Raw genomic sequence first — 20,616 nt, 5'->3', positions numbered from 1 at the left:
TGTGGGGTCGCGGTGGGGCTTGAGGTGACGGGACCCTCTGCGCCTCACAGACATGTGGGGTCATGGGAAGGCTTGGGGTGACGGAACCCTCCGTGCCCCACAGACGCGCAGGGCTGGGGGGTTTGGGGTGACGGGACCCTCCGCACCCCGCGGACACGCGGGGTTTGGGGCACCCCCCGTGGGGTGCAGTGACGCGGCGCGGCCGGCAGGGGGCGCCCCGCCCCGGACCGGTGTCGCGTGGGGCTTATAGGGGGTGTGTGGGGTGAGCACGGGGGTGTCTATAGGGGGCGTATAGGGCGTGCGAGGAGGGGCAGGGGGGCGTCTATAGGGGAGGCGGGGTAGTACAGCGGGGTACGCGCAGGAGCGTGTATGGGGGGTGTATGGGGGTGGGCATGGGGCATGCCCGTGGGTAGGTATGGGGGAGTATAGGGGGTGTATGGGGGCGGGTAAAGGGCACACGGCGGAGCAGGTATGGGGGGCATGTAGCGGGTGTATAGGGGCGAGCTCAGGGCGCGTATGGGGGTACGGAGGGGGCTCGTGTAGGGGGCGTATACGGGCGGTGTACGGGGTCCTGGGTCCGGTCCGCCCGATCCCCACCCCGGCGATCGATTGCTCACGCCTGTCTCCCCCCGCCCCGCCCCTCCGGGTTCTCGGCGTTGGCGGTGACGTCACTCCCGCCCGCTGCCTGGCGCGGGGAGGGCGGGCGCGCGCGCGCGCGGGGGGGCGGGGGCGGGGGGGGCGCCGCGAGCGGCAGCGCGAGGCGGCGGCGGCGGCGGCGGCGGCTCCGGGCGGCGGCGCGTGAGTGGGGCCGGGGGCGGGGAGGGTCTCTCTGGTACCGGCGGGGCCGCGCCGGGAGGGGCGGGGCGGCGGCCCGGGATCCCCCCCCCCGCCCCCGTCGGTTCCCGGTTCCCCCCCGTGCCCGTTGTGGTGGGCCCCGGCCTGCCGGCGGGCGCGGGGTCCGCCCCGGAGGCCCCGGCGGGGCTCCCCCCCGTTGCTTCCCAGTCCCGTGTCCCACTGCCCCCCCCACCCCCGTCCCGGCGGGGGCCCCCCGGTTCCTCCGGGCGGGCGGGGCCGGGCGGGACGGAGGCCGTCCTCCCCCCGGGGTTGGGGTGGGGCCCTCCCGGGCGGGCTCCCCCCCTCCCCGGGACCCCCAACGGCGCTGCCCGGTGCCCCCCAACCGGGGGAGGCACCCCTACCCCCCCCCACCCCCGGACCCACCGGGGCGGGGTCCCGCCGGCCCTCGGTGCCCCGCACCCCCCCCCGGTGCCCCGCACCCCCCCGGCCCCGGTCCTTCCTCCATAACCTAAAAACTTCAGCATTTTCTCCCTTTCCAGCACGATCGGCCCTAAAATCACCTCGGGGCGGGGGGAGGGGGGAAGGCCCGGGTGACGGTCCCGGCTCCCCCCCCTCCGGTCCCGGCTCCCCGCCGTCCCCCGGGGGGTGGGAGATGCCGCCAGCCCCGACCCGGGCCTCACCCCGCGTCCTCCCACACGCCGCCTGCCTGCGCTGCCGCTACCCGCCCGGTACCGGCCCGGTACCCGTTACCGGCCCGGTACCGGCCCCTTTGCGGCACCGCCGTCCCGGTTAAGCGGGAACCTCGCTTGCAAACCCGGCCCCGGCGGTTCCTCTTCCCCTCGCCCGGAGCGAAGCCGCTCGTCCCGCATCAGCGGACGGGACCCCCAGACCCCCCGTCCCACCCCGCAGAGCCCCGGGCTCGGCCCCCCCGGTGCGGGGACACCGGTTTGCGCCCGGTGCCGGAGGTGCCAGCGTGGAGGGAGAGCGAGAGGCGGCTGCGCTGAGCCCCGGTGGCGGTGACAGCGCTGGCGTCGTGTGCCCGCCCCGTGCCCGCCGCGGTGCCCGGCGAGGGCCGCACGGCGCCTTTTTAAGGCACAAAATGCTCGTTTGTGTCACCGGCAAATCCCGAATCCCGCGCCTGGGCCCGGCTGCCCGGCCGAGGGGCGGCGGTGGGCTTCGTGCCTCAGTTTCCCCGCCGCGGCGTTGAAGGAGGGTCAACCCCGGGATGTGGACGGAGCGTTCGGGAGAGAAACCGTGCGGGGGGGGTGTCTTCCCCTCGTCCTCCTCCTCCTCTTCGTCCCGCCGCCATCCCGGGGTTGCGCCCGTCCACGTGCTGATGCTCTCGGGGGAACCAAGGTGGGGGAGTCCCGGGGACGGGGCTCCCGGTTCCCCCCTCCGGCCGGTGCCAGGGATCCGTCCTGCTGGTCGGAAGCGAGAGCCGGCCTCGGTTAATCATCACCCGCCGAGCTCCCCGTGGCAGGGAGCAAAGTCCCTCCGCCGGGGCCGAGCGCCGGCCGCTCCGCGCGGCACGAGGGGGGTTTCGCCGGCCCGCGGACCCTCCCCGGCGCGAGGCTTGGCCGGGGCCTCGCCGGGAGCCGAGGTGGGGTTTGGGGCACCGGGGTGTTGCGGGACGTGACCGGCCGCGAGCGGGGCCCGGGCTCTGACGCGGGGCCTCCCCTCTCCGAGGGGTGCCGAGTGCCCCCCTCACCTCTCCCTCTCTTCTCCTTCCCCCCTCCCAGCATGTTTCAGACCTTGTACGACTATTTTTGGTGGGAAAAGCTCTGGCTCCCAGAAAATGTCACCTGGGCCGACCTGGAGGACCGGGATGGGCGGGTCTATGCCAAAGCCTCCGATCTTTACATCACAATCCCCTTGGCCTTCCTCTTCCTCGTTGTCCGGCACCTCTTTGAGACGTGAGTCCCTTCCCTGCCCTCGGGGGGCAACACCCCCCACACCCCACACCCCCCCCCGATCTGGCTCCCTGTGTCCCGGGGCTGGGGAGATGCCACGATGGACCCCTGGATGTGTCACCCTGACCTTGGCCTGGCTGGGGGGTGGCTGTGGCACCCCGGGGGTCCTGCTGTGGGGCTGCAATTAGACCCCCTTCCCCAGCCCACATTTAGGGCCGGCGACCTGCCCCCGGCGGCTCCGCACAAACCCGGCTTTGTGCATCCTCCGCCGCCCTTATCGCGGCACGGTCGGCCGCGGGCCCCGGCGTTTAAGGAGCGATTTGTTGGGCAAACAATGGCGAGCCGAGGCCGGGAACAGACGGGGCTTTGTTGGGACGGCAGGAGAAGGGGGAGGCACCCTTCGTCGGGGTGGGTACGGCCCTGCTGCTTCATGGGGGGACGGTCCCCCAACCCCGGGGTGACAGAGGGACCTCGGGGATTCTCCCATGGTAAAACCCACCTTGGAGAAGCAGTAGCGAGATGGGGAAACCGAGGCACCGCGTGGCTGTGGGTCCCCAGGTGGCTTTGATGAGGCCACGTCAGCCAGGTGATGCAGAAATGGGGCTGTTTTATGCCCCCCTGCTCCTTCCCCAGGTACGTGGCCACCCCACTGGCCGGGCTACTGAACGTCAAGGAGAAGATCAGGTTAAAAGCCACCCCCAATGCCACGCTGGAGAAGTTTTATGCTTCCACCACCAAACACCCCAAGCAGGTAAGGGGAGGGGTGGGGGGGTCCCCGAAAGGGGATCGGCTGGGGGAGGGCGAGCAGCAGACCCGGGGCCCCGCGGTGCGCCGGTGACATCCCTGCCGTTCCCCAGGCCGACGTGGAGATGCTCTCCAAGAAGAGCGGCTGCACGGTGCGGCAGGTGGAGCGCTGGTTTCGCCGCCGCCGCAACCAGGACCGGCCCAGCCTGCTCAAGAAGTTCAGGGAGGCCAGGTGAGACCCCGCGCCCGGCGTCACCGTCACCCTGCGGTGGATGGGGCTCTGGGGGTACCCACTTGGCTGGGAGCTGCCCCAGGAGGGTGGAATGTGGGGCCGGTGGGGCCGTCCTTCTCCCTCCCTCACCCCGGTGCCCGTCTGAGGACCATCTGCTTCCTTTTTCCAGTTGGCGATTCACGTTTTACCTTATTGCTTTCATTGCTGGCATGGCTGTCATAGTGGATGTAAGTATCAGCCCCGCCCCAGTGCGTGCCCGGCCCTGTCGGCCCCCCTCACCCTCTCTAACGCTTCTCTGTCTCTCTCCTCCCTCCCTACATCCCACAGAAACCCTGGTTCTATGACCTCCGGGAGGTGTGGAAGGGATACCCCATCCAGGTTAGCACCAACCCCGTCCCGTCGCCCTCCTGTGGCCTTTCCTGTCCCCGGGAGCTTCCTGGGCGATGGGAGATGGGAACCGGAGCCCCCGGGGGCACGGGTGGGTCTCTCTGGGGTCACGCCGCGTCTCTGGCACCCGTGTGGGTTTGGCTGATGCACGGGGAAGGGGTTTGCACGCCGTGGGGTGTAAAAGGGTCCCCGGGACACCTGTGGGTCTGGCTGGTGTCTGTGGAAGGGTATCGAACCCCCCCCCGGGGTGTGTGGAGGACCCCCCCGCAGCCTGTCTCTTGGCTTCCAGAGCATGCTGCCCTCCCAGTATTGGTACTACATGATCGAACTCTCCTTCTACTGGTCCCTGCTCTTCAGCATCGCCTCCGATGTCAAGCGCAAGGTGGGCTGCGGCGGTGGGGCTCTCAGGGGCAGGGGCGGCAGACGCGGGGACGTCTGGGCAGGGTTTTCTTCGCCTGCGTGGTGGGGGTCAGGGACCAGCGGGCTGGGCGGATCTGGGGCCACGGAGGGGATCTCGGAGATGAGAGGGGTGGTGGGGCGCTGAGGGCTGGGGCCAGGCTGCCGTAACCCCCGGCTCCCCCTTCCCCGGGCGCAGGACTTCAAAGAGCAAATCATCCACCACGTCGCCACCATCATCCTCATCAGCTTCTCCTGGTTCGCCAACTACATCCGTGCAGGGACGCTCATCATGGCCCTGCACGACTCGTCGGACTATCTGCTGGAGGTACGTCCCCCCTCCGCGCCGCCGCGGGCACGAGCACGTCCCGTGTCCCCTCCCCAACCCACCCCCGCTCTGCCCCCGCAGTCCGCCAAGATGTTCAACTACGCCGGCTGGAGAAACACCTGCAACAACATCTTCATCGTCTTCGCCGCCGTCTTCATCGTCACCCGCTTGGTCATCCTGCCCTTTTGGTGAGCGCCGGTCGCTGGTGAATGGGTGGGAAACTGAGGCGCGGGGCGGGGGGAAACCGCTGCGGGTGGGATGTCAGTCCCTGCCCGTGACAGAGCTGCTTCCCCCGGCAGGATCATGCACTGCACGGTGGTTTATCCGCTGGATCTCTACCCCGCCTTCTTCGGCTACTACTTCTTCAACTTCATGATGGTGGTGCTGCAGTCGCTGCACATCTTCTGGGCCTACCTCATCATCCGCATGGCCCAGAAGTTCATAACTGGAAAGGCAAGAGGGGGCTTGGGGGCGGCTCGGGGCTCCCGGTCCCGCAGGGAGACGCTGCCGGGGGGCGAAGGGGCCGTGGCCGGACCCAGCCGATGCGGCTTGGGGTGGCCGGAGGGCGCGGGACTGCCCTGGGAGCAAGGTGGAGGCGGGGGGTTTGCAGGGGACACCCCCAAACCGTGAAGCCGGACTACGCTTGGCTTCCCGGCTCCTGGAGAGCCCTTGGCGGGGAGGGACGGGGGCGGAGAGGAAACCACGGTGGTTGCGATGGGGGAAACTGAGGCACACAGGAAAACAGGGTGCCGCTGACCCAGGCCCCCCTCTTTTTCCCCCCGACAGGTGGTGGAGGACGAGAGGAGCGACCGTGAAGAGACAGACAACTCGGAGGAGGAGGAGGAGGCAGTGAAGAACGGGCCCCTCTCCAACGGCCACCCCGTCCTCAACAACAACCACCGCAAAATCGACTGAGCGCCCTCGCCCCGTCTCTGCGCCGGCGGGGGCGGCCGGGGGTCCCACCGGAGGCCAAACCTGTGAGATGTCAAATTCCAGCGATGCCACCCTCGCGTAGCACCAAGGTCCCCGTCCCCTCCATCCTCTCCCCTCCCCGGTCCAGCTGAGCAAACTGGGACCCTGGAGAGCCCGTCTTGGCCCCCGGCGCCCTCTGTCGCCTCCTCCGGAGAGGGGCCGCGGCTCGGGGGCGGCAGCGGTCGCCGCTTCTCCACCTCACGCTCACCGTTGGTGCCCTTTCTGCCTTTCACCTGCTGCCTTAATCCACCGCGGTGCCCCGGGACGGGGAGAGCAAGGACGGCTCCCGCCAGCATCCCTCGGGATGGCTCCTGCACCCCCCTCGGATCGGCTGCGGCCGGAGAGCTCAGCTCCAGCCCCTCGCCGGGCTCCAGCCCCGCGTTATTCCCCCTTTTCCCGACCATCCCCTCGCCGCAGGGAAGCGTGTCCTGCAGCTGCCTCTTCAAACACCAGGAAAAAGCCCCTTTCCTGACCGGTGCCCGGCATCGCTGCCGGCACCGAGCGAGGGAAGGCGGTGGAAAAGCCGGTGCAGACCCGGCTCTGCTGCCCTCGGAGAGCTGGGAGGGAGGAGCAGAGGAAGTCCTGGGTATTTTAGGGGCTGGATGACGAGATGACACTATGGAAGTACTGGGGAAGGAAGCTGCGGGGTTTAGTCACTACTAGTGTTGCACGGAGGAGTTTAATCCCCTCCTTTCTCCTCTTCAGATGGGTTTCGAGTCTCTCCCGCTCTGTGCCCTCTCCCGGTCCCTTCCCCACCTGTAACAGGACAAATTTGCAACTGCTTTCCTTTATTTTTTGTTGTTGTTTCTATTTATTTGGAAGACAGAAGGAGCCGGGCTTGGCTCTGTCTCCCGCGTCCCCCTGGGATGTGGCGAGACCTCCCAGCACGGAGGGGTGGGGGGAAAAGGACCATTAACCAACGTCAGACCAAAATGTGTTTTGTTGTTTCTGTTTTTTAAAAAAAATAAAAAGGTTAAATATATTAAAAGTTAAAAAACTAATAAACTTCAGTATAAAAAAAATAATAAAGGGCCTGGGCATCTTCTGTGGCTGGCGCAGCGGCCCTGGCCCTGCGGGGGTTTGGTGGTGGTTGTTTTGACTCGGCTCCCTTTAGATTTCATTTAGGCAGTGCTAAAGGGGGGCAGATTTGAGGAATTATTTCTTTTTTTTGATATTTTATATTCCCTCCAGAAAGCTCTCCACGTCTTCAAAACCAGCCCGGGGCGTCCTGGCCCCGCTGCGGAGGAGCGGCCGCCCTCCTCGCCCTGCGAGGGTGACAAAGCTGCTATTCAGGTGGATGCGAAGGATGGGAACGGGAGCGCGCGGAGGCCCTAGAAAGGTGGTTTTTGTGGTTTTTTTTTTTTAATTTATTGTCGGGGGGGGAAAAAAGCCTCCCTTGTGTGAGCGCAGCGTTGCCCGAGCCGGGCGCTGGTGGCGGTTTGGGAGCCTGAGGGAAGGGGGTGGCGGCTGGAACCCGCTTTATTTTGGCCGCTCGGGCTCTTCCCCCAGCCCGGGCTTTTGCACTTCAGCCCGTGGGCGGTGTGAGGGTTGAGTCCAAGCTGCCAAAAATCTGCTGCTTTTAGCCTGTGTTTGCGGTGCTTTGTTGACCCTTTGGGCGCGCAGGTACGCGCCCAGCCCAAACCCAGCGCTCGAAGTTGTGCGTTGCTGCGGGGCGGGGGGCGGGGTGGGAAAAAAGCAAGTTTTACTTGCGGCGCGGCCGTTGGGTCCGTGTCCAGCAGCCGGACCCGGCTGGCAGCGCCTGCCTGCGCCAGCTCTGCCCTTCCCCAGGTGCCCAAATCGAGTTTGGGTTGATTGAGTCAGGTTCAAGGCTGCCTCCAGCGCCGCTTCAGTGCAGTATTTTAAGCCAAACGCTGTATTTGCGCCTACAGTTGTAGCCCGGGACGGTGGGAGAAGGCACTTGGCAGCAAATCCCCTCCCGAGCAAGGGAAGTTCAACCAGCTTCGCTTTAGTTTCAACAAGCGGAGGATTTAGCGAGTATTTGTTCTGCGAGAAGGCAGGCAGGGTGAACTCGCCCGTGGGAGCGCGTTGCCCTCCCTGTGCCCGCGCGCACAGCAACCTGTCTGGGCCCATCCGCCTCTGGCGGCGTTCCTGCGAGCCCCCTGGAAACCAGGAGGGACGAAGTGGTTAAATCCTGCTCTTCCAGGGGTTTTTTTTTGCTGCGTCTAAAGTTCAGGGCAAATTTTTTAATAGAAAAAAAACATACTTTATTGCTTTTTAACAATGAAAAGATTCTTTACAACATATCACAGTCAAATACAGATGCTTTTTCTTTCCTTCCCCCACACTTAAATTCACGTCACTGCTATAAATCCGGATTGGTCCGCTCTTACCGGGCCCATCTCCACCTCTCTCCCTCCCTCCCGCTCCAGTCCCAGGGCTGCGGGGCCCTCAGCGGCTCCGTCCCAGCCGCGAAGCACTTCCCTGGGGGCTTGGTGAGGTGTTCTGCTGGGAAACCGGCAGCACCGCCTGCGCCAGCTGCAGCTGCCCAGGGATTCGTGGCTTAAATTTGGTGGAGAGCTGGAAGAGAGCAGGATCAGGTGCCTGTCAACAGCTCGGGCAGGTAACGGCCTTCCCTGCGGCGCCGAGGGAGAGATCGTCCTCCGACGGGGCGACTGCAGCCCCCGGGACGTGGCAGAAGCAAAGCTCACAGCGCCAGGTTTGGGCTCCGCCGGCACTCGCGTGCCAGGTTACAATTCTAGTCCGTGTCCATCTGCCGCTGTAATTTTTCAAGTGAACGGGAGAACTCGAAGCCGCCGTACTCGGCTTCGTAACGGTTACTATTGAACAGCCACCTCTTGAGAAGAAACTTTACCCTCACAAAGGGAAAGTCAGCACCAGGCCAGCGGTCAGGAGGGGTCCGGTGGGCGCCCGGGCGGGCTCACAGCAGCCGCCCTCGGCACTCGATAGCCCCGCAGCAGCACAGCAGCTCTTTGCCCTCCACGCTGCCCACTTCGTAGTTATAATCCCACGTCAGCTCTGTGCCGGCTCGTATCCTCCTGGGGAGAAAAAAAACCCCCAAAACCCCAATAGCAGAGGCTGGGAGGAGAGGCCATGCCGAAGAGGAGGCTAAGCTGTGCCTCCTGCTCGCAGAGAGCCGCGCGTACGTATGACCTCCCCGGCCAGGGCGGCGCAGTCCAGCTTCCCCTGGGGCCGAGGGTGAAGCAGCCAGCGCGTCTGCCTTTGGCTCCACAGCCAGCAAAGGGACAAAGTTCCCTGACGAATCGCTCCCGTGAGGTTTCACAGAGGAGACGCCGCACTCGCGGTGCCCAAGAGGCTCGTGGCAGGGATTCGCCACGGCCCAGTGCTGCCTGCAAGGTCTGTGACTCAAACCGGGCAGCTGGCTGCTCCACGCTTAACCCTCCCCTTTGGAAAGGCCTAAAACTGATGCAAATTGCACCAGAACCTCCAGCACAGAGGAGAGGGCCTCGCCCAACTCATCTCCGAGCACCTCCCCGCTCAGGCTGGTGTGAAACCGGGGACAGCGGTTACCAGGAGCGGGGAACACCCAGCCTGCGCCGGTCACACGGCCCAGGAGCTGGGTCCAGCCGAGCCCCGTGAAGCGGCAGCCCTTCCCCAAGCGCGCCGCGACTCACTTGCTGGCGAAGAAGGCGACCCAGGGGAAGCGGAGGTCGTGCGTGTCCACAAAGACGTTCTGCACGAAGAGGTTAGGACTGCAGCTATGCTGTACGGGGAGCGGAGACAAACACAGTGAGCGAGTTCCTGAGTCAGGAGGGATGCGAAGCAGCCAGCAGTAAACACAAGCCTTTATAAACAAGCAGCATTCCTGATTTGTTCGCTGCATCCAGCGTAAGCCTGCTGAAACAGGGCACGCTCCCTCCCCTGCTTGCACAACCAGGGATGAGTCATAAGATCCACCCTCGCAAAGGTAACGGTCGCTGGAAGGACTGACTTAGCCATCCTGCTTACCACGCGTCACGCGGCCGGAGCAGCTGCCCTATTTCACTCGGCGGGGTGGATCATCCGCCCCGTCCCACTCTTTTCCCACTTTTTTTAACCATATTTATCTAGTCTTGGGGAGGAACCGGCCCAAATGTGTCCCTGTGCCTTCTCAGCTGCCGAGGGACGTTCCCCTTTCGTCCCCTGCCAAGGGCAGCGACTCACGTTGAGGTACCGGCCCAGGTTCCCTTCCAGCTTGGCATCGATGATATAACAGGACTCCTCTCCGTCGTAGAACTGGCGGGTGGTTCTGCGGACGGGCGCGCTCTCCCCCTTGTCGGCCGCTGCCATGTTGGTTGACTTGATGGCGATCCCGTGAGTTGATTTCAGGGCAAAGCCTCGGGTGGATTTCACTGCCACCTGCCTCTTCACAGGACCTGCCACAAGGGAAGAACAAACACTGCCGCCTTCTCTCTCCACCTCCCAGAAGAGGAACCCCGGAGCAGTGCTGCTGGCCCAAGACGCTCTCCTCTCTCACACAGGGATAATAAAGCCCTTAGGGATGCAGCTCAGATCTAAAACCGCCCTGGGATGCTCCTGGGAACCTCCCAGCTCTCTGCTCGACCCAGCGGAGCCCGGAGCCCCACCATAATACGTCTCACAACTGCTTTTTCTTAGATATCCACAAATATCTGGTACTTGAGGACTGGGTTTTGAAGTTATGTCTCAAACAACACACGGGGAAGCTTCAGACCTCGCTCGTTAGACACAGCTCAGAGGTGCTTGTAGCAGGACGCCCCATGCCCCAGCTGCAATGTCCTCGTCAGCCCTTCCTGGTGGTTTCCGGCCAAAATTTCTTGCCGTCCCTCTGTACTCCCCGCACTCAGCCCTCGTTCCTCCCCCAGCAGCTGTCCTCACCTGACCCAGACGAGGGATTTTTCTTGTCGTCCCCTTCCTCCTCCTCGGAGCCCGAGGAAATGGTCTGGACGTCGTCGCTGTCGTTGGCGGCGCCCTGGGCCTGCCCCGTCACCGCCTGCCCGTTCTCCCCGTCGCTGTCCGTGCTGCTCGACAGGGTCAGCACGTCCTGCAGAAAGGCATTAACAGCTCCCGCGTGCAGCCTGGGTCAGGGGAGAGCATCGCTCCACCGCTTCCCAAGCGACCTTCAGGGCTCCCTTTTCCCCCCCAGCAGTATTTTGCTCTCTGTCAGCAGACGGCCTCTGCGCTCTAATAAACCCTTTAAGTGGATCACACGTGCGGAGGCGGCGATCAGAGCTAGCACCGGACAGAAACCCCATCTCACAGGCCAACGTTTGAAACAGCAGTGGGGTTTGAGGGGGCTGGTTAGTCCTGCCGCACCCAGACTGCCAGAGCCTCGTGAGCCTGCACCACTCGCTGCTCCGGGGTTTGCAAGGAAGGGAAAAAAACCACAAAAACCAAAGACCGTCCCCCAGGATGGCTTCCTAGACCCAGCTCTGCCGACCAACGGGGCCCTGGTGTGCTGGGTTTGCGAACCAAGGTGCTACGTCCCATTGTAACACACGGCCCGGACACCACGCTGTCCTCTTTCTTTGGGCTTTCAGAACCACAGAAGATCCCCACCGTCCGAAGAAAATCAACCCCCCTCTAGGAAATCACAGCTACAAGCCACAGCCCTGCACTGGTGCTCAACTAGGAAGGGAAGTGGCACAGAAACAACCCAAAGTAAGGTTCAAGACCTTCATCCAACCAGTCTGGAGTTGAGGCAGAGCCAGGCCTACCCCTTCCAGCCCACATCTGAAGCCTGAAGGATCACCGCTTACCTCCGTGGCGGGCTGCACGAGGGAATGCCGCCTGCTCTGGAGCAGGGCCGTCTTGCTCGTCGGCCTCCGGACCCCCTCCAGCTTGGGAGGGCTTGGGTTGTAGCCATACATCCTTCCCAGGTCGCTTAGCCTGCGGGGTGAGGACAAGAGCGGGTCACAGGCGCATCTCCAGGGGGCCTGTCCGAGGGCCAGGCAGACACAGCAGCTGAGGAAAGCGGAGAGCTGGACAAGGCTGCCTCCTCCAAGTGCTGAATTCAGCAGCACACATCGGGGCACAGCCCAAACCCTCCCAGCCTCCCAGTTTACTCTGGCAGTAGCATTAATAGAGTTAAGGGGCAGCCCTAGTGTTGCAGCAATTCATTCAGAGCAATATTTGGACATAAAAAGCATGGAAATGCAATTGAAGGAACCTTACCCGGGAATTTTGGATGGTTCTTCAGGTTCCTGAAGAGGGGAAAAGAACAGAAGATTAAAACCTCTACTTTTTGGAGCACCCTTCAGCCCTTCTGTGCAAATGCTCCCCAAAGAGCAGCCCGGGTGCAAGAAGCCACTGTCCCCACCGCCCAGCGTGACACTCAGTCCAGGGGGTGCTCAAGAAGGGCCAAGGTACAGCCACGGGTCTCCCACCCTCCACATCCCACGTGGTGGGTCTCCGAGTCCCCTCTCCAGAGCAGGGGGTGGACAGAGACCCCCTCCACCTCCCTGTTGTCCCCAGCCCTGCCTGAGCACGCTCCATGCCGCCTCAGGTAGCTGGGCCGGCGGCGGCTCCCTCCCTCAGCGCTGCACCAGCGTGTAGCACCCAGGGCAGGAGGGACCTTCAGCTCAGCTCATGCTGAGCGACTTCTTTGTAGCCTCTTGTGCCACAACCTCCCCCAGGAAGGAGAAGGGCACCTCCCTACCCCACCACAGCGCACCAAGCAAGGGGACAGGCACCAAGCAGCACCACAGACCACCTAGTCGTGTTGCGTGGGCAGAGAGGCTGTTCGAGTCCCACATCTCCCAGTCCCACAGCCCTCCCTTACGTCTTTCTTCACTGCCTTTGACTCTCCGTCCACATCACCCAGGGCAGAAGTGGAAGCTTTCTCTCTCTCACCGGGGACCTCCGTTTTGCTGGCCTTGGCTTCGCCGCCTTCGCTCATCTTGAAGGAGGAGGCGCTGTCGTTGTCCTGGAAGCCATCAGACATGCTGTTGGAGCTCAGCCATGAGGCCACTTTGTTCTTGGAGGTCTCCTCCGACACCGGCAGCTTACAGGAGGCAGCCACCGCCATCTCATCGTGGCTGATTTGCCGGGTGAGCCCCGAGTCCTTGGAGGCTGTCTCCGACATCCCGTTCTCCTTCTGGCCCCGGGTCTGCCGTCGCGTGGCATAGCTGCGCCATACCGAGCTGGTGCTGAAGTCCTCGTCCTTGCAGAAGTTGTCATCAGAGCTGTCCTCGTTGGACTCCTCCTGCTCATCAGTGCCTGTGTTTTCCTCCTCTTCGTCCTTGAGGTCCACCCCGCTGCTGTCAGAAGAGCATTTTGCGTCGCTCTCGTAGCCCTCCTTGAAGTTCTCCACGCTCTCAATGTGATCCAGGTTTGCAAAATACTCGTCACCCATCTCTAACCCCTCTTTGTCGGCGAAGTCATCCGTGAGGATTTTTCCTGGGGACGGGGAATAGAAAGTTAAGCATGAGTTTTCCATGATATTCCCACCCTATAAATTTTATCCTCCCCAAAGGCTCACTGGGGAGCAAAGAGGACTGACACCACCTCATCCCAAAGCCGGGCTGGGAAAGGACAACATATTACTCTGATACTCGAGGTAATGAAGTGCGAAGCACGCGGCTGATGTTAAAGCGGGCCCTTGCTGACATCCAGCCTTCCAACAAGGAGATCTCTAACCAGCAATTCAAACGGGGCGATTGCTTTTCAGGTTGAAGGGCTGGAGGTGAGGGTGTAGCACAGAGGCAATACTTAGGGCAAGAAACCAGAACACCAGAGCTCCGACAATGCCCGTGGTTAGTTTCATTTCAGGGTAAACGCAACCGTGCCGTGCAACTTCTGCATTTTACTGGTTTGTGCCGATGTCCCAGCGACTGGTTCGACACAAACAGGAAGCAGGTATGTGTTGATTCACCCTCAGCCTGCAAAAACAGCTCTGGGGATCCGAGCACTTCTCTTGACGCTGGCACTGCGGCCACACTGGTTTCTGCAGCATCTTGTTTCAGAGTTGGGCAAGGGAGAGGCATCGGTCCGGAAATCAAAGTGCTGCAAGTTCATCGTCTAAGTTCTTGCTTTCCTGTCCCCTTAACAAGCACAGGAAGAGCTTCACACCCATTCTGCTGGGTTTTGCGATAAACAAAGCCCAGATCTCAGGCCTGACACAAGCTTGACACAACCGGATCTTTTCAAATACTAATTCCCCTCCTCCTTAACCACAACAAAGCAGATTCATATCTGAATACATGTCGCCACCGGGAAGAGCACTGGCTCAGCAAACGCTTTTCATTCACAGCACCTGTTTCAAAACGGAGGTGTTTCTACCTGCTTGTTCAGCAGGGTGAGATCCTACCTGCGTAGATGCAGACGAAAGAGCCTTTAGCAATATCATCAAGGCAGCGAATGCCCCAGCCTTTGTTCTGCGTCTTGAATAACTGCAGCCGGACTTGGAGCCCGTGTTGGACCAAGCGGTTGGTGCACATGTTAATGTTGCACTTGCACCTCTTGTTGCACTCGTAAACTCTGAAAGAAAGGAGAACAGTGACACCTTCCCCGGGAAAGCCACATCCCAGGACTTGCCGTCGTACCAGGAACGATGCAAAGGGGCTCGCAGCAGCGACTTAAAGCGCAGCAGAGCCGGGGGAGCGCAGCTGGCAGGTGCTGCGGTAACGCACAGGGATCCCGGGCCTCGCGTTAGCAGATGAATCAGGAACAGAGGCAGGTTTTCAGTACGGGCACTGAGCTCTGGGAAATTCTGCCTCTCTGATAGCACCGGAGGTGAAGTTTCTGGGGCGGGTGTTCGTGAGGGAAGGAGAAGACGTGGCTGTACTCACCCTGTCGGGAGGCATTCTTCCAGCCTTTTGTGCTGGTATCCTGAGTTGGGGTTGATCTGCCCACCTGGGGTGCAGCCAGTGGCCTGGACTGTCAGCTGGTGACAGGCACATTTCGACCTAGAGGCACAGAAAAACCCACCCGTGCCCCAGAGGTTAGTTTTACACAGCGGTTTTGCAAGAAGGAACAGAAATCACATCTTTCTGCACGCGTCAACACGGAGAGACGGGCACACAGGGCTGGACCTGGAGTCAGTCCTGTGACCGAGCAGAGCTGTGTGGGCTCAAAGGCCCGCGCAGGTCCCCCTTGGGTCACTATCCGGGCAGGCAGCACAGGCCAGGTGCCGGCCCCCACCCTCCAGGCCCCCGCGGCACACGAGGAGCCACCTACTTGTCTCTGCACCCGTCTTTGCAGTCACAGCCCACGAGGAACTCCCAGCTGGTGTTGATGTAAACCCCTTTGCCAGGGATGCGCTCTTTGCTGTAGGCCACCTGCGGAGGTGGAGTGTTATCGATCTCGTTGACACAGGACAGCGGCACATCCTCCTTGCCCTTGGTAATGTCTGCGATGTAGTAGTAGGGTTTGTAGGGCTGGAACTTGCGATCTACCAGGACGTACGGGTCCAGGCAGAACATCTCTAGGAAAAGGAAGTCACAGTCTGTCTCAAAAAGGTAGCGTTCGATCTCCTGCATGGTTCGCAGGCACAGCCCACACGGCGTCTTGTAGAGGACGTGGAAGCCCATCTTGCGGTTCACCCGTCGGCGGGCTGTCATCCGTCGGAAGTCGTAGAGCAGTGGGATGAGCAGGGGGTTCTTGCTGCGGTACTGGTCGCTGCGGATGGGACGGACGCGGGACAGGCAGGCGTAGCTGCAGACGTGCGGCAGGTAGAAGAGCTTCTCCAGCGGGGCTCGGTAAGAGGGCTCGTTGGGCACGCGGTCCATCATGCCATGGAAGGCCTGCGCCGTGCCGCTGCCTGCCTGGCTGCTGGAGAGCCTGGTACAGGGAAAGCGATACACTGAGCAACCGCGGCTTAAGGAAGAGTGGTGCTTTCTCCTCGAACTGCAAAGGCATTTTAGGCACTTAATTCCTATCAAAGCAGCTGCACGTTACACCCTGGGACACCCCGTCGGCTTTGCTGCTCAGTGCAATTAGACACAAGCCGCAGCGTCCCCCGGGGGCGAGGCTGAGCAGGCTGCGAAGGAAGTGTTACCAGCAGCAGGGAACACAAAATCCGCCCCCCACCCCAAATCTGAACTAGGGAAGCAGAAACAAGCACAAGCTGGTCGAGGTCTCGGAATTGGGATCAACATCATCTGCGCTGTGGATTGATTGCCACAAAGCCACCACTGTGGAAAAGCCACCTGCAGATTTACATTAATAGCAGCTCCCTGCTGGCCACAGAAAGCTTGTAGAAAGAGGAGCCCTCTAAGAACAGGGAGGATCAGAGGCTTTGGCCAGGGTCCCGTTGGGTACGTGCTGCTCAGAACTGATAAGAGATCCTCCAAGCTCAAGCCAACAACAAAACGTAAGGAACAGTTGTCTGGGAGGGAGAACAAGGTAAGAGGAAAACAAATGCTCAGGACCGGACAAGCTGCCGAAAACAGGTGTCAGTCCATAACCAAATAAACCTGCACTAAACCAAACAAGCATCCCAAACTCTCACGAGGACGCGGGGATTTGTATTAAGTGCAGACAAGCTTTGCTCACCGATGCTGCTGGGAGGCGCCGGTCCTTCCCGCTGGAGGTGTATCACTTAGGACAGGCGAAGAAGGCGACGACTGCCCGGAGCCCACGGAGCCAGGACGGAAGGATGTGCTTTTCTTGGCCACTTGCTTTCTCGACTGGGCCAGCTGACTGTCGGAGCACCTGCACGAGGGAAGAGGGAGGCGATTTGCAAGATGCATGTGCTCACACAACTGGTAGGATTTAGACAGCCGGGTAGTCAAAACAACACTCCCCCAAGCAGATTTTTTCCTAACGAGTGTGAAAATCAGCTCGTTTCTGACTCCTTGTGCTACAGCCATCCCGCAACAACCCCAACCAAATGCCAGAACTCGGCTACTTTTAAAAACTACTTCCAACATACTGCTATTTATTTGGAAAGTGAGGCATGGGGGTGAGGGAGTGTAACGAGGATGTCTGAGGCCTTCATTTCGGGAAGCTGGACAAACCAGTATGTGAAGAAATCCCTGCAATAGCAGAAACAAGAGTTTATAGAGGCTTAGTCAGTGCTCCAGCGATGAGCAGTGGGAGGAACAAGAAGTACAGAGGACTCTTTTGTCTGTACCAAGTAACAAGATAAGACTGTACAAGGGAATGTAATAACATCACTGATGGCTACAAGGGGCTCCCAAAGACCTCTGCAGCCCGATGGACAACATGGGGAAGGTGGGAGGCACCTGGAAGACACCAGCCCTCACACTGTGAGAAAACAACAATGGAAATTTTCAATCTGATTATACCAATTAAACAGAAAAACACCCCAAACCAGCCACTGATTTTCCCACAAGTGGAAGAACAGTTAGGTTATCAGGGCAGAAAGGGAGGAGATAGTGAGGGCAGGAGGGGGCGACCATCTCTGCAAACATCTGCCTTAAAAGCAAGGTGTTAATACACATTTCAAAATTTGAAAGCAAGAGAAAAAAAGCTTCCGTCAATGGGCTTTAAACAGTTAGAAATGGCTGACAGCAGCTCCCTGGTACCCTTAGAGAACTTGAAAGTGAGACTAGAGGGGGAAGAGAACCAGGCCTTCCTCGGAGTAAACAAAACACCAGAGTGAAGAAACCGTTCTCCCAGTTTTAATCATCTAAAACCAATGTGTTTTTAACCCAACAGTATCCCTCGGGACAGGGGGGACATGGATATAGTACACTGCCTTCAGTCACTGGTTAAACTAATTAAACTGATTAAAAATCAGGTGTCTCTGAGCAGTTCACTATTTAATGGCAGGGCAGGGAAATGGCTGTAGTGTGTGCTTGTATTAGACCTGAGAACAAGATCCTAAAGTCAAAGCCTCTGTGGGGAGAGAAAAAACCAACTGTTTCTTGGAACCACTGCAAGGACTGTTAAATGCAAAAGGAGAGATTGGGCAGCCACCGAGACTGCAGGCTGGCTGATTGCTGCAGTTCAACTTTATCGTCTTCATGCCGTGTTACTGCACATCCTCCCTGCACCCTCGGCAGCTCGGGGCGCCCCAGGCAACGGCCCCGCTCTTCCTCTAGCCACAGGTGGGGCCCTGGACTGACGGCGGAGGAGCCAGCGTTGCATTTCTCCCAGTGGAGCAGACCTCCGGCGTGGGCCTCTCTTCGTGGCTATGTAAGAGATGAGGAACAAGGCTAGTATGGCTTCAGTTCTCAAGTCTTGGTCAGAGTGGCACCAGAGGAGTATTTCCAGGTCAGTCCCCATATCCAGGGGTAGAACGGGTCATATTGCACTGGGACTTGGAGAGAAACCCCATCCTGAGGCCGCAGGCTGGGTTTCTTAGATGCTGCTATACCTAGAGAGCATCCGGGGAATAAAGATTCACGTGCTGCACCGGTTCCTTGCAGCTGGGACATCTCCTTTCTCCCCTTTGCCCATGCAGCAAGGCGCAGTCACAGCAGAAGACATGCTGGCAGGGGGCCAGGCACCCATAGATTCGGATAGGAAATCCACAGTGGTGACAAAAAAGAACCGGGACAGCATCTCTCTCCCCTAGAAAGTTACTGAAGTCCCAGGGCACGCACTCAGGTACCCTGGTGCTCTCCAACACGCTCCCTTCATCGCAAGGCCGAGTTCCTCCTTCATCCAGGCCTCCTTTGGCACTAGCCTGCACCTCCGAGAACGTCCCGCTTGGGCCCCTGGCAGCAGGAGGCACGTGTGCGACTTGGCCGTGGCTGAGCTTTATCAGGTTTGGTCCGTGACCACCGAGACCAACCACTGATCCCGAGTTCTCAGTGCCTCGTAAGTCATTGAGGTCTGCGAGCAGGTCAGTCCAAGTGGAGGCATACAAGGCAGCCGGGGGCCAGTGCCTGGATCGTGACACGAGGGAGCAATTCAGATTTTCAGAAGAGAAGGAGCAAACGTTCTAACTTGGAATACAAGTGCGAAGCTTTAGCCTTGAGTAAGAGCATGGCATTTGGCTCAGGGGGTGCTGGGCTGTCAGCCCTCCCGCCCCCAATTACTCAACCATCAGCCTCTATCTATAGCTTCCCCCAGAAGCCTGACTAAAACCAATTTGTGTAACCAGGAAATGAGCCTAGTCATGGAGGAAACCTGCACCTGAGGATTCCTCTACACAGAAGGGGTGGTGCCTGAAAGAGCTGAGTGCTGGAGACGAAACGCAAAGGAGGTAGTGGTGGCAGCAGGGAACTGACTCAAGTACTTACTCCATCTCAGCAGGCTGCGGAGAAACGGACCGTGCAGCCAGCGAGGCCGCCTGCATTTGCTCTAAAGGCTTGTACTGGGTACCAGCTCCCGCTAAATCCTGCGTGTATTGAACTACAGGCCCTTTGCTCCTGACAGCACCTAGCGGGGAAGGGGAAAAAGCAAAGTATCAACAACAAAAGTCTCTACCATCAACCAAAGTTTGTGGCGCCAGCCACAAAATATTGATTTAGTTCCTGAAGGCAACCAAAAGAGAGGCATTTGCAATTAACAACAGGTCACTGGCCGAGCTCCAAATCACAGCCAGTCACCCCCCCCCAAAGTGATTCTGGCCACCTCACACAGCTGCAGTCTGGTTTTGCGGCATCTTTATGCCAGGAGACAAACCCCACTGCAAACCTTAAACCTCCAGGAGTTCTGCTGAGAAAACCCCACCACAGCCAAACAAAAACCAAAACAACCCACCCGCCCTCGCCAACCCACAGCGCGTTCGCTCCAATTCCAGGATACAAATTAAAGAAAAAGAAACCACGTACCGACGTTGGGACGAGTCCTTGCTTGCCCACTTTGCTTCTTTTCTTGGGTGGAGGCTGTGGAAGTTTTCATGCTGAACATGGGCTCGAGGCGCGTGGAACCCCGGTAAATCCACTCACAGCGTTTGTCATCCTGCAGCAACGAGAAGGCAACTCTCAGAGCATCTACGGCAAGAGCTCCCAGAGGTACAGCACAGGCCTGGGAGACAGCAGCGTGCTTGTACGGTGAGCAGAATTGAAAGGAAAGGAGGCAGAGCATTGACGTGAAGGCTCTTGAAAGACCACGCAGCCAGGAGAAGACAAAGGCAGTAAGTCATCATATCTGGGGGAACACTGAATACAAACCAAATCTAGAAAGAGGCCCAATACCAAGACCCAAAACTTCAAATTTGGTTCTCTTCTCAGCCCAACCACGGAGTAACCAGGCACTGCTGGAGGAACCAGACTCCCTCGGGAGGCAAGCTAACTCCTCAGCACAAACTGAACCTGCTCTAGGTCAGGGAGGTTAAATTTGCAAGCGCACCATGTCTTGCCCAGCCCCAGTGGCTCTGCAGTTATCTGGGCAGGACGGGCGCCAGGTGGGCACCGACAGTATCTCTGCTCCCTTTCTGCAGTTTGTAGGATTTGAGCGAGCAGAGTATCGCAGCTCCTGCTCAGTTCCCCTCCTGCTTCTCGACCCGGCACTTGTGTTTGGGCAGAAGACATTCCTGGGTGTTTCCTTCAGGAAAGGGACTAGGACAGAATGCCTGCAGATGATGGATTTTTTTCTCTCCTTCATCTACTGCTTTAATGTCTCACATGCAAAATGTGAAGGCTTTTGAACCTTTTGTTGTGCAAATGAGAGAGTCTCGCCTTCGCATCAGTGCACAGCAGAAATCAGTGGTCTACCTGCTAAGCAAAATGCCTGCTTGCTCCGGGACCCTGTCTGACATTAGCAAGGACTGAACTGGATCAGCCCAACAGTCAGCCGCCCCCAGACTACAATTTAAGCCCATCTTCCCCCTCTAATGGGAGAGGAGAATTTGCTCTACCAGGAAAAGGATTTTGACCAGACTGCCATCCACTTCTTCCACTCTGGATTTCCACCAGGTCCCTTCCCACTCCGTTTTGATCAGTTGGCCGTTCTTCAGCAGCACCATGGGGCGGTTGGGGTAGGCCGTGATGTACTCCTCAATGAAATCGCGACAGGAAATGTCCTCGATGTCTTCC

At 59.9% G+C, this 20,616-nt stretch overlaps 2 protein-coding genes across 3 annotated transcripts in view; one reads left to right on the top strand and one right to left on the bottom strand.

The window, feature by feature from the left end:
• Positions 1-697: 697 nt before the first annotated feature.
• On the top strand, positions 698-6,793 carry CERS2 (ceramide synthase 2). 2 transcript variants are annotated; one of them, XM_064475244.1, is made up of 11 exons: positions 698-798; positions 2,535-2,708; positions 3,339-3,456; positions 3,563-3,681; positions 3,851-3,908; positions 4,009-4,059; positions 4,358-4,450; positions 4,664-4,792; positions 4,874-4,980; positions 5,092-5,245; positions 5,579-6,793. In XM_064475244.1, exons 2-11 carry the CDS (start codon positions 2,536-2,538, stop codon positions 5,705-5,707), a joined length of 1,131 nt encoding a protein of 376 aa, XP_064331314.1. In that variant the 5' UTR covers positions 698-798; position 2,535; the 3' UTR covers positions 5,708-6,793. The 2 variants fall into 2 exon arrangements, with proteins under 2 accessions (XP_064331314.1, XP_064331315.1); XM_064475245.1 differs by lacking the exon at positions 698-798 and adding an exon at positions 1,766-2,395.
• A 1,149-nt stretch (positions 6,794-7,942) lies between these two features.
• SETDB1 (SET domain bifurcated histone lysine methyltransferase 1) overlaps positions 7,943-20,616 on the bottom strand; it is a 17,568-nt gene continuing 4,894 nt past the window's right edge. The window contains exons 8-21 of the mRNA XM_064475252.1: positions 20,439-20,616; positions 19,411-19,540; positions 18,877-19,015; positions 16,217-16,375; positions 14,900-15,502; positions 14,512-14,628; positions 14,031-14,200; positions 12,504-13,120; positions 11,897-11,925; positions 11,482-11,611; positions 10,601-10,766; positions 9,908-10,119; positions 9,379-9,467; positions 7,943-8,781 (exon numbers count right to left, since the gene is read on the bottom strand). Of these exons, the coding sequence (XP_064331322.1) occupies positions 8,664-8,781; positions 9,379-9,467; positions 9,908-10,119; positions 10,601-10,766; positions 11,482-11,611; positions 11,897-11,925; positions 12,504-13,120; positions 14,031-14,200; positions 14,512-14,628; positions 14,900-15,502; positions 16,217-16,375; positions 18,877-19,015; positions 19,411-19,540; positions 20,439-20,616 (2,857 nt within the window). The 3' untranslated portion in view covers positions 7,943-8,663. The remainder of the gene's footprint in view (positions 8,782-9,378; positions 9,468-9,907; positions 10,120-10,600; positions 10,767-11,481; positions 11,612-11,896; positions 11,926-12,503; positions 13,121-14,030; positions 14,201-14,511; positions 14,629-14,899; positions 15,503-16,216; positions 16,376-18,876; positions 19,016-19,410; positions 19,541-20,438) is intronic.

This window comes from Phalacrocorax carbo, chromosome 28, assembly GCF_963921805.1.
Source record: "Phalacrocorax carbo chromosome 28, bPhaCar2.1, whole genome shotgun sequence".
NCBI classification, from domain to species: domain Eukaryota; kingdom Metazoa; phylum Chordata; class Aves; order Suliformes; family Phalacrocoracidae; genus Phalacrocorax; species Phalacrocorax carbo.
Note: the sequence above shows the minus strand (reverse complement) of the source record. Positions and strands in the feature narration are given on the sequence as shown.